Source organism: Festucalex cinctus, chromosome 8, assembly GCF_051991245.1.
Source record: "Festucalex cinctus isolate MCC-2025b chromosome 8, RoL_Fcin_1.0, whole genome shotgun sequence".
In the NCBI taxonomy this organism is placed as follows: domain Eukaryota; kingdom Metazoa; phylum Chordata; class Actinopteri; order Syngnathiformes; family Syngnathidae; genus Festucalex; species Festucalex cinctus.
This window is the reverse complement of record NC_135418.1, coordinates 30,006,907-30,023,947: the sequence shown is the minus strand read 5'-3', so window position 1 is coordinate 30,023,947 and position 17,041 is coordinate 30,006,907. Positions and strand designations below refer to the sequence as shown.

At 42.1% G+C, this 17,041-nt stretch overlaps 1 protein-coding gene across 3 annotated transcripts; it reads left to right on the top strand.

Annotated features, from left to right (window-relative positions):
* Nucleotides 1–2,191: 2,191 nt before the first annotated feature.
* LOC144024341 (protein TMEPAI-like) lies at nucleotides 2,192–16,548 on the top strand. 3 transcript variants are annotated; one of them, XM_077530563.1, is made up of 5 exons: nucleotides 2,192–2,375; nucleotides 10,876–11,045; nucleotides 11,147–11,194; nucleotides 11,269–11,594; nucleotides 12,817–16,548. In XM_077530563.1, exons 1-5 carry the CDS (start codon nucleotides 2,276–2,278, stop codon nucleotides 12,944–12,946), a joined length of 774 nt encoding a protein of 257 aa, XP_077386689.1. In that variant the 5' UTR covers nucleotides 2,192–2,275; the 3' UTR covers nucleotides 12,947–16,548. The 3 variants fall into 3 exon arrangements, with proteins under 3 accessions (XP_077386689.1, XP_077386692.1, XP_077386690.1); XM_077530566.1 differs by lacking the exon at nucleotides 2,192–2,375 and adding an exon at nucleotides 3,795–3,949; XM_077530564.1 differs by lacking the exon at nucleotides 2,192–2,375 and adding an exon at nucleotides 8,316–8,496.
* The last annotated feature ends 493 nt before the right edge of the window (nucleotides 16,549–17,041 follow it).

Genomic DNA, 17,041 nt, shown 5'->3' with positions numbered 1-17,041 from the left:
AGTTTTACGTGCCAGATTGACTGTGTATTGCTGGCATCATTCATAGTCACTATTATCTCTAAATTAAATAGATATATTCGATTTGCATTGAATTGAATATTGACAAATAGAACATTCAAATAAAATATTGAATTTGAGGGAGTTTGCGGTCAATCATTAAATAATTTAATGTCACATAGTTAGATAATATTTAATGTCTATACACATCAAATGTACCATGTAAATTTTTCATGTACATATCTCTATTGCACCATACATTTTCAATCACATTTCACATCTATGCACCTCTAATGAAGCATTTTCATGTACGTATGTAACTCTAGTCTCATGTCATACATTGGAAATAAATTCACTGTTGAGACTGCTCTTAACATTTTATATGAGAGAAAAAGAAAAAGTGAATAGGAAGGAGGAAGAAGAGAAGGAACGAAGAGGGAGGAGGATGTCCCCAACTGGTGGTCTACTGTGTTGCCCACTACGTCAATGTGGAAATGCTGAAAGCGGGTGCACTTTAAATTTTGGCGGTCAAAACAAAAAGAAGCCTTTTTAACTCATTTGCTCCCAAAAACGTATTAACACGTTCTATTTTCAATGTTGCCATGGTCCCAAAGACGTATTTATATGTTCTTTTATGCTAGACCATACAGAAGGCTTTGATGCAGCTTCTGACCTGAAGATGTCACTTAAAGCAATGGTAGTTATTACAAAAATCGGCCAGCAGGTGGCAGTAGATTATAAGAGATCAGCCAGGGCCATGTTGCTACAAGCTCTTTTTCCCCAGTGTTTTTAACAGATTTGTGATTGATGATGAAACTTAGCTATATTCTAATGCTAATTGCTGCAAAACAGAAACAGATCAAAATATACTTTTTTTTCCTGATGAAAGAAGAGACTTTAATCTTTCTTTTTGTAGGTTCCATGTTTTTATAGCAATAGAACACAATATTCTGTGGGCCTTGCAAAATCAGTCACAATACAATAAAACAGCCGGGAGTGAAGGGGGTTGCTTCATTCAAAATGGCTGCCAGTCAATGAGTTCAATGTCGAAATAATGAACACAACAGGTGCTCTTTAAATTTAAAAAAAAAAAAAAAAAAAGTCTTTTTAATTAAGCGGCTAATTGTGATTAATCGCAATTCTAAAATGTGATTAAAAAAAATACAAATTTTTGACAGCTCTAATTTTATTTCATATTTCATGAAACCCTGACTTGGATTTCTTGCTCCGCCCCCTGCCTGTTGTCAGCTTTTTGATTGTGTGACGTCATTGTGTTTGGGTGTATTGTGTATGTGTTGTCTGTGTACTTGCAAAACGGAGGACATTTGCAATAGTCTACCACGTCCAACTCATTGGGGTTGGAACGGGGGTGAGGGGGATGGGGGGGGGGGGGGGGGGTGGTATGTGTTGAGCGTCGACAGAGCAGGGAAGAAGATGCGCGTGCGCGTGCGTGTTGGAGGAAGACAGGTAATGAGATGAGAAAAAAGGAAGAGAGGATTTGTGCTCCACTCAGACAGACATTACCTCACACTACTCTGCTGCAGTGCTCGGATGTCGCCAACTATGTCTCACATGATGTCACCCGCCGCTATGTTACCCGCTACGTCACCCATGATGTCACTATGACGTCATTATTTCATTCGTTCACTAATGTTGACCATCCGTATTGACAGCCACGATGTCACCCACTATGTCACCCATTTTGTCATTTCAGGTTGTTGTGCACGTTGGATCCCAGGAGGGGGCAGCAAAGAGCTTTTCTGACTTTTGACATATGTTCTATATCTACGTACATCATTACGTACATTAATTTCATGTCATTTATCATGGAATAATTGCAACGATCCCGCAATTTCTCAGTGAAATGAAAGTGAAAGTTGGAAGCGGAACTAAAAACAAGTCCCGAGCTATTGCTGTTGACGTCACCACATGACGAATTTAATCGACAGCTTTCCGTCATTTACATGACACTGACAAAAGACCAATTAAGGGGGTTCGCACCGTCTCGTCTGAGCGAGAGAGAGAGAGAGAGAGAGAGAGAGAGAGAGAGAGAGAGAGAGAGAGAGAGAGAGAGAGAGAGAGAGAGAGAGAGAGAGAGAGAGAGAGAGAGAGAGAGAGAGAGAGAGAGAGAGAGAGAGAGAGAGAGATTTCCTCGCCAGACGTCTGCTTTTAGTTGAGTCGCCGGTCACACGGCGGAAAACAAGGAAGAAATGCTACCGAGCCCATATAGGCTGGATGGAAGGATAGATAGATAGATAGATAGAAGATGACACTTTAAATGCTCCAACTTTTCATGGGCGTCCTGAACACAACAGCCGCCAATGTCTCGTGCGCGTGCGGTTGCGCGCGCCTCAGCTCCGTGCACGTCATGGACGTCAGTGAGTACACGATTATGATTATTGTTATTATTATTATTGTTGTTGTGATTATTAATACGATCAGTTTGTGGATCTCACGAAGCTCTCGATGTGTGTTGAAAAAGTTAATGAGCAACTTGAGCTGTCATTGTGCAGGAAAAAAAAAAAAGTCGATTTAGTTCTATACTTTATGTTGCTCGGACATGTCAACTTTGACGTTTTGTGTTCTCGCGAGATTTTGCGTGCGTCGTTGTTTCAACGTGCAAAATGTTCGACTCAACTGGGAGGAAAAATGAAATGAGAGTTACTGCTCCGCTCCGGTAAGAGTTTTGTGTCATTTTTGTGGCTTCGTCATCCGGAAGGAAGCAGACGTCTAGCCGGGAAGTGCGCGTGCGCGTGCTGCTGTCTTGTTTTTCTACACTACATTGGTATTGTCCATATGATACATATTTCTCCGTTCGGATGCTTTTGACTTATCATTTAGGCGTGTCCCAATACTTTTGTCTGTATTCACATTTGTTCTTCACTTTTAACCCATTATAATGCTTCCCATATGTTGTCCACTATTTATGACCATTTTCAGTTTGTTTCCCCGCTATGTTACCCACTACATCTCCCAATATGTCAACCACTGTGTTCACCTTTTGACTTTGCCGTAAGTGTCTCAATACTTCCTCCGTCTGCAAGTTATTACACACTCGCGCGCGCGCACCTGTTTCGAGTGGATGACTCGCTCATGATGAGAACATGACGTCAGCATTACTCACACAGGCTAGACGTGTGCGTGTTCATGTCTTGATGTTTTGGATGACATCACTCGGAGGGAGTTGTGTGCTTTTGAAAATTCAGGCCCCCCCAAAGTCGGTTTGACATAACAAGACGATGTTTTCTATATGTCCGTCATGAGTAGACCCGCAAAAAAAAAAAAGTCTCAAAAGGAGCCATATGCTCCAACATTCTCAGGAAGTCTTCAATTTTTGTCTGAAGTGGCTCATTGTAGGCTCATTGAGGCCGTCTTAAAATTGCGTTGCTTCGTTGTTTGTTACTTAAAAACAAAACAAAATCAACCCCAGAAACAAGATGAAATTTGGCTGCCATGTCCGTCACGATTTGACCCACACAAAAAAAAAATCGGTGGGGTTTTCAAATAATCAGAGATGAACCATATGATGTGACGCATTCGTGATTTGAGCGACAAAGACGACTCGCTTTGCCGCACCCTGAGGATCAATCATTTAAGTTAATTTGTTAAAATGTATATTTATTTGTGCATTTATGTTTCCAGAATTATTACTTACACATCCATACATTTTGGTATTTTTTTTGGACAAGTATCTTAAGTTAACGTGTCGAATCTGCTGCTCTCCGTCATTCACTTGCATTTACCTCGTCATTGCTCGCTTCTGATTGGTTCGTGCTAGTCAGCTGATAGGGGATCAGGAAGCGTTGGCCCTCCAGCTGCCGTGTATGACGAGAAAAGTTTAAATTAATAATGAATCTGTCTCCATCCTTCCTTTTCCTTTTATATTTTTGTCTCATTTACCACCAACGAATCCTCAAATGATTAGACTACAGCTACGCTACGTGTATTTCTCGTAAGTTTCTGATGTTGTTTTTTTTATTTTGTTGTTGCGCAAATCTGCCACTTTCGAAACTCGCTTTATAAAGTGGCAAATTTGCGGGGGGGTTTTCTCTCTGAATATTGCCCCCGCCCTCTAAATATATATATATATATATATATATATAAATATATATAATTTTTTTTTTTATACATGACCCTAATCAGGGCTGGATTGGCCATCTGGCATACAGGGCATGCCCGGTGGGCCGGCCTATTTTGGGGCCGATGCAATGTCTTTTTGTTATTATTTCCCTACATTTTACTCAAAGAGACTGTCCCATAATTTCGAGGGACCAGTCTGTTAAGCCAGTTTGAATATAGATAGCAAACTGAAACATGATCAATAAACATCAGTGGTAGAACTACATGTTAGGCAGTTGTCCGGGAAGGCCGGGCCGGTGGTCCGAAGTCAAAAGGCCAGGGCTGATTTTTTTGTTCCAGTCCATCCCCGGCGTCGTAAAAACACAGAGGAAGTTTTCCATTTTGCTCCGAAGGAGCCATTTTAGGCTAATTTTGCGCATTTTCCAAGCAAATTTGAAGCCATTAATTCAACTCCACTTGGTCAGACGTTTATAGAGGCGACCCCAGCTGACAATCCTCGCAAAACTCATCACCTCCATCTTTTCAAAAAGAAACAAAAAAAAGAATCCTCCTCCTGTCAGTGGAGCGCTCAGCTGTTTTTTTTGTGTGTCTCCGTCTAGACGCCGGCGCCACAAAAGCGGCGCGTCACGTATGCAAATGAGGGCAGCGTGCGCGTCTGGAGGGCGCCGTGCATAAACGCGGCGTTTAGTTCCTTCAACTGGTGCGTGTGTCAATTCTTGCAGAGATGTCTGGTCCCTCATTAATTAATTAGCTGTCAAAATGACTCCAAAACTTGTTCAGCAATTAGTCCGGTCATCCGACGGGCGCAGGAACATTATTAGCTTTCTGCTTTTCGAGTGTTCACGAGAAATGTTGGAAAGTCATGCGATATGCGATATAGTTGCTGAGTATGGCGATATCGATATTATTGCGATATTTAACACGTACTAAAAGGAATAACATTTTTATAAGGGGTGCGCCGATCATAATTTTCCGCCCGATCACCGATTTTTGAAAAAGTCTGACCTGCCAATACCGATTTTTTCCATGACAAGCGGATATATATATATATATATATATATTATACCTTCAGTGTTCCAATCCTGTTTTATTGAACAATATCGGCAAAATAATACAAATGGGTTGTTTTAACTGCGTATGAATTTGTTCTCTCAAATCAAAATGAAAATCCAATTCGTCAGTCCGATTTTTCAGACCTCTGAGGAGGGAAATGAGTTTGGTGGGAAAAAAATCGGTTTATTTTTAAGGGATCGGCCGATTGTCAATCTTCCACAATTAAGGAAATCGGGGCCGATAAATTGTCTGGCCGATCGATCGGTGCACCCCTAGTTTTTATTATCTAAGAAAGAATAACGTTTTTCCATGCAGCAAACTAAGCAAACTCAATTTATTTCTAGTTAATTAATTGTAATGACCTCTCGATAATGTTCAACCATTGGATGGCAATGCGCATTTTAGTTAGCGGCTGACTGGACAAATTTAGATAAAAGCATAAAGTTCCATATTGCGATATGCATATTGCATGGGCCAATATCGTGATAGCGATATATTTTCGATATATTGTGCAGCCCTAATCGGAACAATCCTTATTTGTTGTCCATGTTCATTCGGCGCACCTTCAAAAACAGCTCGACTGCCGTGATCGATTATCGTCGACCAAACGGACGTCGACTAGCTTCATGCTAACACGCTAATGGGAAACGCCATCGAATTGTTAAGCAGAATTAGCGTTGTGATTCCTGCGGACGATACGAACGAGCTGCTGAAGTTTGCAGCTGCAGCTTTTGGACCTCCATTTCCTCTTCTCATGCGTATCTTGGACGGGCTTTTCGTTTTCGCTTTCTTCCCTCGCGCACGCACACACAACAACGAGTCGTTTCAATTTGAAAGGGTGTGAAGTCAGACGGGGTGCGTGCGTGCGTGTGCGTCGTCTGGTTCCTTCTGGCTGGCATTCTAATAAGGTGCGCACACACGCACACACACGCACGGCCTGTGAGAGGCAGACAAGCAGCCGATCATAATGAGCTTTGATTTTCATATGTTTCAGACACGGTCTGTGCGTGTGTGCGCGCGTGTGTGCGTTTTGCTATTAATAGGCACACAAGAGACATTTGTCTGCGTTTTGTTCCTTAAAGTTTCATAAATTGCAAATAAATGCATTTCATGCTGTTTGTTAGCCTGTCTATGGTGTTTTCTAGGGGTGTTAAAAAAATCGATTCGGCGATATATCGCGATACTACATCGCGCGATTCTCGAATCGATTCAATAATCGTCAGAATCGATTTTTTTTTTTTTTTTTTTTTAAGGATTCACACCTTGAGCATGGAAGAATGTTATATGAACGGAACATTAAGCCTTAATATTTTATTTTAATGCTGTTCAAACATGAAACAAATTACAACCTTTATTTCAGATAAATAAATAATACATTTTCATATAAATCTTACACTCTACAAGCTTACTGATTAGTATTTTCTAAATTTGAATGGAAAAAAATCGCAACAATCGACTTATAAATTCGTATCGGGATTAATCGGTATCGAATCGAATCGTGACCTGTGAATCGTGATACGAATCGAATCGTCAGGTACTAGGCAATTCACACCCCTAGTGTTTTCCATCATGTACTTCGACAGTAAATGTCGCCTGCGAGTGACTAGGAGTGTGACGATGTATCCATATTACGATAAATCGATAGATTACCGATACGCCTACTGCGCAAGTATCGCGATAGTTGTAGTTAAGTCATTGACTTAACTTGGGGGGGGGGGCAAAGTATCACAATATCAATATATCGTCACACTCCTAGAGCCTTGTATCGCATATCGTATCGTATTGTATCGTATCGTATCGTGAGGTGCCCACAGGTTCCCACACCCCCGCAGAGGTTGTTTTTTATTTTATTTTTATTTTTTATTTTTGGTTATTATAGTATTACTTCACTCACACATTGGTGGGAGTTTTCTGGAGCAAAGTTCCCACACTTGTTGGCTTGACTGTGACCATGCAGCACAAAGTCAATGTGTGTGTGTCGTCTATCTTGCCTTTCTCATGGAAATTGGCAAGCAAATTGTGTGACCTACACACGCACACGCACGCACGCGCACACTCAGCTGTCTGCGCTATTTGTGAGCGGCCAGACTGCCGAGTCACGGTGGTGAGAGTGGTGGACGAGAGAGGGGGGGGGGTTTATTCCACTTTTCTTCCGTCGCTTTTTTTTTTTTTTTTTTTGCCGCAACGTTTTTATGTTCTTATTTTTCTTTTGTAGCAATAAGAGTTGCAAGCACACAGTGCAGTACCACTTAATGCCACAATAGGCTGGGGCAGCACCGAGCATTACTGGAAGAGAAGAAGCAAAATAGAGAGCAAGGAGAAGAGACACTCAACTCAACTTTATTTATAAAGCGCTTTAAGAACAGGCGTTGCTGTATGACTACGTTTTTGGGCGAGCTTTGTTTTTTTGAGTCATTTTTCCTCCAGTTTTTTTTTTTTTTTTTTTTTTCTGTTTTACTGAATTTTTTTTTTCAATCATAAAAAAAATATTCAGGAAAGACAGGGAAAAGAAATATTTAAAAAAACAGGAGGAAAAATTACTCAGAAAAATAGGAGAAAAAAATTGTTCCTAAAAAGGGGAAAAATATTATTTAAAAAATTTATTATTATTATTATTATACAAAATATAATAAATACATATATATATATATATATATGTATTTTTATTGCAGTTTTTTTTTTTCGTTCTAGTTAACTAAAATAACCTTGGTTGAAACATGACACACAAAAAAAAAGATAAATTGTATTATGTATCTGTAAATATTGCTGATTGCTGATCAATATTGTAAATATTGCTGATGCTGAAATCATAAACTAAACAAATATGTGCTTATCACCAGCTCATTTTTTTTTTTTTTTTTTAATGAGTGAAACACTAACTTGTCACATCCTCCTTTCATCGAAGGTCGCATGCCCAAGTTGAAAGTTGTGTTCATCCCCCACCCCCACCACACTCCAAACTTTGCCCCCCAACCCCCCTCCCCCACTACCCATCTGTCTTTGCCAGACAGCCCCCCAACAACCCCCCTAGCAACAGTGCCCCCCTTTTGTTTGTAGCCTGTTGCAGCGAGAAAGCGATGGGGGTGTTTTACGGTCAGCTGTTTGAGTTTTTGCGTGGGAATGCGAGTGGGGGCCAAAAAGAGGCCACAAAGGTTTGCGCACTCACAGTGAGTGCGTGTCGGCCGGCCGGCGAGGACGCACGCTCTGCCACACGTTTTTTTTTTTTTTTCCTGTTCTTAATTGTATTATTTTCCATTTGTCGTCTAAATTTTGGATATTGCGGGAATTTCGCGAGCGAGCTAGCGACGATGCATCCTTCAGCAGGGACGCACAACCATGACGAGTGCGTGCCGACACAACTGTGTGGTGAGTCGAGCTGCGATTACCGCCGAGCCAACCGTTCATTATGGCAAGAAATTTCAATTTAGTTGACTAAAATGAATTCAAGTTTTAGTCATCTGATTGTATTGATTGTAGTTTTAATCCAATTTTAGTCGACGAAAATAAAAAGCAATTTTAGTCGACTAAATTGCCACTTGAGTCGATATTTCCCCTTCAGCGTACATTTCAACGTTCATAATACAGAAAATGACAACACACCTTTTTGTAACTGCACTTTAACACGCAAGACATTTTTAGTTATCGGTATCGTCTCAATGAACGGCTTCTATTTTAGTTCTCGCTTCGTTTTCGTCTGAGAAAATTTTTTCGTGATGACAAATTTGATGGAAATTTTTCGCCGCCGAGACGATATCGCCATACGACCGTGTTTTATCCACGATGGAATGGAAGAATAACAAATGCGATCAGAAAAGGCGGGAAAACCTGTCGAGGGGGAAAAAAAGCAAAATGACAAAATACGATTAATATGAAATAAAATAGCCTGATTATCAATATAGATTGCCGATATATTGAGTCAAAACATCAGGAAAATGAAATCATTTATTAGAGAAGCTTAAATAATGGTCGAATATTTCTACGATATTCTCATAATGAAATCACAGTAATGCAATGAACAAATTGTCAAAACATCAGAAAGACATTTAAGTAGCATGATCTGATGTTTGTACAATATCCTGTTGATGTTAGCGCATTACGGCGATGATGTCATAAACGATATATTAAACAGAACCATCAAAGAATGAGCAACATTTTAAGAGAAACGTCTGTGATATAATTGCCATATTTTGCAGACGATATTGCGATACAATGATGTGCGCTCGTCGCTATGCAGCATTGGATTCAAACTTTTGTAAAAAAAAAAAATATATATTGTACCGTTTATATGTAGAAATGGGACATGAAAGAAATGTCGATCCTGCGATATCGCCCATAGGTTGCCAGTAATCGTCTCACAGCATGCCGATGACGTGATAAATCGATATATTGGAGGAAATGTCGCTGAACTTGTCGAAAAATAAATCTTGAAAAGCTTGCAACAATAAGTAAAAGAGTAAAAGTGATGATACATTGCGTCGTCGATGAAAGTCGGGAAAAACTTTGGGAATGTTTTATCCATGACGATTTCACAATACGGTATAAATCGCGTGTGTGTGCTCACAGGACATTTACAGCTCTTGTGTGTACTGTCTAGACATCTGTGTGTGTGTGTGTGACCTCTTAGTGCACCCTGTAAAAAAAAAAAAGAAGTGAGAAAGCCCTGTGTGTGCGTTTGCTAGGGGGGCGGTGAAGCATTTAGAGCAGACTGCTGCTAAACAAAGCCCGCCCTGTCTGTCTGGTCTGGAGTGCGTGTGCGTGTTTGTGTGTGTGTGTGTGCGGGGTGTACGTGCGGGGGTGTGTGTGCGTGTCTGGGCGTCTGACACACTAAACCTGCTGCATCTCATCATGACAGAGCAAATGATTTGCAGAAGTGGGGTGGAAAGCACCACATAATGTCAAATGTCTGCTTCAAACTAAAATGGCCGCCTTTCCCGTGTCTTTTCGGACATTGCTTCTTGAGACTTTTTGGTGGGTCTAGTCATCCTCGACAAGTCTTCCAAATTTCATCTTGCTAAGTCAAACTGGCTTTGGGGGCTGAATTTTCAAAAAATATATAAAGATCCCTGATAACAGCAAATAAGACGGTCATTCTCTGCTTCAAAGTACAATGGCAGACTTACTCTGTCTTTTCAGACATTACTTCTCGAGACTTTTTGGTGGCTCTACTCGTCACCGACAATTCTACCAAATTTCATGTTGCTAAGTCAAACTGGCTTTGGGGGCTGAATTTTAAAAATATATATATACGATGAAAACGGTGGTGGTGAAAACGGCAGACACAACGGTAATTGTCTGCTTCAAACTAAAATGGCCGCCCTTCCCGTGTCTTTTGGGACATTGCTTCTTGAGACTTTTTGGTGGGTCTACTCGTAATCGACAATTCTACCAAATTTCATGTTGCTAGGTCAAACTGGCTTTTGGGGCTGAATTTAAAAAAAAATATATAAAGATCCCTGAAAACGGCGAACACGACGGTAATTCTGCTTCAAATCACAATGGCAGAGTTGCTGTGTCTTTTCAGACAATGAGTATTTTTTCTACCAAATTTCATGTTGCTAAGTGGGACTGGCTTTGGGGGCTGAATTTTCAAAACATGAAAAGTTCCAAACTTGAGTATATTGCCGCAGGTGTGATTCGAACTCGTCTCCTGTTTGCAGGTCAAAGTTCCGCTGCACTGAGCCACAGTGGACATGATTGTGTTGTGACGTCATATCACACGTGTTTTTTGTGTGTCCGTGTGTGTAGCCCAGCTGGAGTTGGTTCAGATGGTGGTGATCGTGGTGGTGATGATGGTGATGGTGGTGGTGATCACGTGCGTGCTCAACCACTACCGGCTGTCGGCGCGGTCGCTGCTCTCCAGACAAGTGCCGTCGGCTCCGCCTCCGGGGGCGGGGCCACGCCGGCACCTCGCCATGGTGAGTTGCGTATTTCATCCATTGCCTTGGAAAGCGGACTTTTGTCTTGCTTGTTATTATTATCGTTGTGAATGGTCACCTACATTTGTGCGCCCCATCAGGAGGCGGGTCGGTGGAGCTCGGAGGATCCCAGCGGCGTCCGAAATGAGGTAACTGAGACTTCCCGCTTCCCGCTATGACATCACAGTCACATGACGTGACGTACCCCCCTTCTGTCTGGCAGCATGGGTTCCAACCCCGCAGTTCGGGCCGAGGGGCGCCGTACCTCCCGCGGCCTTTGTCGCAAGGGTGTCCCCCATCCACGGCCGCCGCCGGCCGTTTCCAGCCCACGTTCCCGTTCCTGCGCCACGACCTGATCATGGACCTGCCGCCCACCATCTCGCTGTCGGACGGAGAGGAGCCGCCACCCTACCAGGGCCCGTGCACCCTGCAGCTGCGGGACCCCGAGCAGCAGATGGAGCTGAACCGCGAGTCGGTGCGGCCGCCACCCAACCGCACGGTCTTCGACTCGCACCCCCTGGACCCGCCCACTTCCTGCGTACATGCCAGGTAAGTAATGACCACCATCATCCTAAAAAGTCGCTTCGAAGAAGGTTAGAAGGTCAGGGTTAAAGCTAAAAGTTTGGGGTTGACAGGGTTGAGTCTTCATGGTTGGAGGTGTTAGGGATTGAGAGGTCAAGTCTAATGTTACCATTTAGGGTTATAGCTGTAGGATTACAGTACGGTTTGGAGGATTACTGGGTTGGGATATAGTTGATGGAAGTTGACTTTGGACTAGAACTTTTCCTTGAGACTAGAATCATCTCCAAGGACTTGAACCTTCTCGTAGGGCAAGAGGCTTCTTTAAAGACTAGGTCCTTCTCTTGGGGATTAGAACCGTCTCTCTTTAGATTTAGAGCTTCTTTTTGCACTACAACCTTCACCCGTGACTAGAATCCTCTCCTAGGACTAGACCATCACTTGGGACTTCCTTCTTTTAGGATTAGGACCTTCTCTCAGAGATTTAGCGCTGTCTTTGGATGAGTCCAGTCTCTTGAGACAAGAATCATCTCCCAGGACTTGAACCTTCTTGGGACAAGAGCCTTCTCTCAGGAGTGGATCACTTTTTGGAATTAGATCTTTCTCTTTAAACGAGACTAGACCTTTCCTTGGGACTATAATCAGCTCCCAGGACTTCTCTTGGAGCAAAAGCCTTCTTTTAGGGTCAGGCCCTTGTCTTGCGAGTAAAACCTCTCAGGATTAGATCCTTCTCTTGGGATTATGACCTTCTCTCAGAACTAGAACTCAGAACTAGAACTTCTCTCAGGACTCATGTTACTGTTATTATGGTTATCTTTTAGGGTTATGATGAGGTTTGGGGTAGAACATTCTTTTAGGACTATAGCCTCAGCAGGGGCTTAAATCGTCTCCCGCGACTAGATGATAGATGACATTCTCGTGGGGTTTATGCTCTTCAGGAGTTCAGGTTTGTGAAGTTTGTATGTCTTGAATTAGTGTTGGTATGGTTAGGTTTTAGGGTGATTAGGAGATTCACTTTAGGGTTAAGGTTAAAGGCTGTGGTTGGTTGGTTGGTTGGTTGGTTGGTTATGATTTAGTCTAGGGTTCAGGGTTATTGTTTTGGATTAGGATTAAGGGTTGGTTTTAGGGTCTTCCTGTGTAAATAGAAGGTATAGTCAGGATCATTCTTTGGATCCAAAGTGATTGAGTCCTGGTTGGTGTCTGATAACAGCAATCGGTTATGCTCCATTAACACCCGGCAATTTCTCCACAGCCTCCAAGCAAGCCGGCAGCACAAACAGGAACTAGCACCCCCTACCTACAGCGAGGTGGTAGGACACCTCTACCACCCGCCGCCGGAACTGGACAGCCGGAATGCCAGGAACACAAAAGAGAAATCGTAAGACCCTCGGTGGGCAAGCTGGCTACAACTGGTCAGTGACCTGTGACAACCAACCTGCGCTCTGATTGGTTGGGAATAAGAGATGGTTCGCGCCTCACCGCCGGGGACGTCGCTTCCTGTTGCACAGCATTCTCCTTCCTGTCGAAGGATTGTTACATATGTACTTGTTTGTTCGTCTTCTTCTTCGTTTTGATTCGTTTATCCACTTGAATTTTGTTTTGTCTGCTTGACTCAAGAATCAAGAAGTGACAAACGATTGGAGGTGAAACTCTGATCTTCCATTGCTAACAAAAAATATTCACGAAGCGACCAGGGCATAATTTTAGGAAGTCCACTTTCATTCTTTGGAAAGTTGAGGACATTCCAAAACAACGGGAGGAATCACGGAGAAAAACACATTTTCCAAGTTATATAACCAGGTCGAAATGTTTTTTTCCATTCATTCATTTGAACGTTCTTTTGTTTGTTTTGTTTTTGTTCATCTTTCAGACATATCATGTGACAGTTTCAACACTTTTTCCTTCGACCACTTGGCACATTCTTGTCCCGGTCCGCACTCGTGTCGGGCCATATTTAGCACTGCGACATGCTAGCACACAAAAATCATTGCTTCTTTGCCTTCTTTTGATCTTTGACTAACTTCTTAGCATGTGCTAAGAGCTGCCTTAATGTTCTCCACTGGACCGAGGAGTCGACGCTAACGGATTAGCTGCTGAGATTCTTTCAAGACGAATTTGTACGGGAGCTTTGCACAAGAAAACTCCAAAAACGTCCGTGGTGAGCAAACATCCTTTCGAATCACTCAAAGATGTTTTTCTTTTTTTCTTTTTTTTTTAAGGGAGAGAAAAACAGACTGTTGACATGTCGACGTCTGATGCCTACTTGCTAACTTGTGAAAAACGTTTGATTTTATTTATATGAAAAGAATTGCACTATTTTTTTTTTGTTGTTTTACAGTAGAGAGACTTTGTTTCTAAAAGGAGCTCTGTCCATTGGACTTTTGATTTTGATTCAACAATCTGTCTTGTAGCTAAGACTCGATTTACAAAACACCAGACCACACCATTTTGCCTCATTATGTCCAATCAGAGAGGCCCGTTATCCTCCCCTCTCCCCCCATTGGCCGAAAGGTTGGCCCCTCCCCCAAAGCAGCCAGTAACCGTAGCACAGTTTGTCAATCGCGAGCTGAAACGTTAATCAGTCATCACACTCAAGTCAGCCAGCGTGCGCGTCCAATCAGACGAGAACGAACGTTCCAAATCCGCCATCGTGCGTTGGCGTGTGACTGGTCGCCGCAGAGCGGGCACACGGAAGTGTTAACAAATGACACGAGTGTCCGCGGCGACCCGTCGCCGTGCCGCGAAATAAGGCAACCGCAGACCCAACGAATCCAGCGCCCACTTGGGGTCCCGGTCTTTATGCAACAGCGCCCTCCGCAGGGAAGCGGCCGCACCGCAGGCGCTAACGTTAGCATGGTCGCTACAGTTAGCTTTGGTCGCGGTGCGGTACGTCCCGCCTGGGAGGGTTGCAGCGGGTAAGACAAGACTGGACGGGTTCTGATCAGGGATCCTGCCGTGCCGATAGCGTCCATTTTTGTTTGTTTGTTTGTTTGTTTTTTTATTTTGCTGGCTGGTGAGTGGTCGAGGAGGTGGAGGGGCGGGGCTCTTGGAGAGCCTCAAACCTGATTGTCATTTACAGCAGTGTCAAGTGTGGACAGGCAGATCATTTTCAAGTGTGTGTGCGTGCGTGCGTGTGCGTGTTTCCTGGGAAAGAGCTGCTGCTGTCTGGACTGTAAACCAAACACATTGAGCAGACTAAACAAACTCATGCACACACGTACACACCTGGTCGGGTTCTAATGTTGCCCACCCCCCAACACACCCAACTTCACTTTTTTTTTTTTTTTTTACTTTGAGGTACTGTTTATTTATTTTTATTTATTTTTTATTTTTATTTTTTTTTTAGTTTTGTTTTTTTATTGCTTTATTGAACATCCCCTCCTCGCTCCACTTCCTGTCTGCGCGAGCACTTCCTCCTTCCTCCGTCCAATGACAGAGCTCCTTCCGCAGTCTCCCTCGCGACGCGTTTTTGTTTGAAACGAGAGCGGCCAATTAGGGCTGTCAATCATCCTGGGACACGCCTCCCTCACCGCCTCAAAGACGACTGGATGATCACGATTAACACGACGATGATGATGATGATGATGATAATATTGATTTTATTTTATTTTTTTGTAGTGAGAGTGTTGCAATACATCCGCAGTTTGCCTTCTTTCGCACTAGTTTAGCTTAGCGTCGTTGTTGTTGTTGTAGTTTGTAATGTTTTGTTGCTCCGCGCACATTTTCCGCGATCATTCCGTCCGCTTTTTTTGTGTCCAATCATCCCCGAGTGTGAAACTTTTTTCTTTTTTTTTGTCAAAGTGTCTTGTTGCGCTAATCACGGCGTCTACACGCGTGTGCCTTCTGCGTTTTGATCTTATTCCGCATGTTTTTTTAAATAAATCGGATCGTCGCCAACGTTTAAAAAAAAAGGAAGACAAAAGCATTCATTGGTTTGTCAAGTCGTGATGCTGCGTTCAAAGGCTGCTGGGAATTCGGGAAGTGTTTTGAAAACATGGCGAGCACATTGTATCATTGTATATGATATATAGTATCATATACAATGATATCCGGTAGAACCTCCAAATTACAAGCCGTTTTGTGAAGTTTTTATTTCACAAATTGTGAGTTAAAAAAAAAAAAAGTTAATGTTTAACATAAAAAAAAACTGAAAAATAAATTACTGGTAAAGTAAAAACTATGACATGGTCCTGTCAAAAGGGACACTTTAACATTGACAATTCTAAATGTAAAATTGTAAAAAAAAAAAAAAAAAAAAGGGCAAAGAAAAAATGATTTTCCGTTTTCCCAGTTTTCTCAAACGCAGCATCCGTATCTTGTGACAAAATGCTGCATGATGACAAACCTCAAACATTTGAAATGACTTCTCGTCTTTCTGTTTTCTTCGGCGCTTCCGGAAACTTCCTTGGCGAGGGTCATGTGTCGGAAAGTTCAGCACAATCTTGCCACAACATTTTATTTTGAAAAGGAAGAATCCCACAGCTCTTTTTTTGTTTGTTTTAGGGCCCGATTGATCTGGATATTTTTTTTTATTTTTTTTTAGGCCTGATTTTGATATTTGGCAGGAGGGAATTTCCTCAACCGATTAATCGGCCGATTTAATTTAAAAGGTGAATGATTAATGTCAACTTATTTTTTTTGGGTCTTAAATACTTAAAACAATAAAGATTTGCTGTACAGAGAGAATTTTTTTTGTGGGTGTTAAATTGAATTATCTTTGACTCATGTTGTAAAAAATCGGCCAGTTTTAGCCAATTATACAAGAGCTGTCGAATCGGTCGGGCCCTATTTAGTTGTTTGTTGGCCAACATTCCCAAAGGCACAATTTGACTGACGCATGTTCAATTTTGCACCAACGTTTACCCGTGTGATGTTCGCCTCGATGTTGTCGCCAAGAAAAGTAAATGGTGGAACCGAACTGTTCTCGTTGTCGTTTGATGGTTGGAATCATTTCAATTTTGGCATCTGGTCCAAATAAATTTCTTTTGTTCAAACGTGTGTGTGCTTTTTACTTCTTCTTTTTTTTTTTCACGGAAGCCTTCCACAAGTCATGAAATTACACTCTTTTTTTTTTCTTTCTTTTTTTAAACACGGAGACAGAAAAAAAGATATTAATATGTAAGATAAGAGCAAATCGGTTCATGTGTATCTCCGTGCATGCACTGCACCACACTGCCCCTAAGAGGTCAAGCTGTGCATAGCAGGAACAGCAGCAAATGAATTCTTATCACTTGCTTTTTAACGCTGTTATTTGAATATATTATGATTTTACTCGTGACTAATTTATTTTCTGATTGTTCTTATAAGTGATACGTTTACTTTTTGGTGAATAATCGTGTTTATGACGTGTGATTTTGAACATTAATCAAAAGTGAAAAGTCAGTAAGGGGTCAACATGGTTTGGTTTGGTTTTGTTTTTGTTTTTTCCGAGGGGGTCTTGTCTCCGTTTGTGAATATTGTGTAATGGCGTCTCGTAT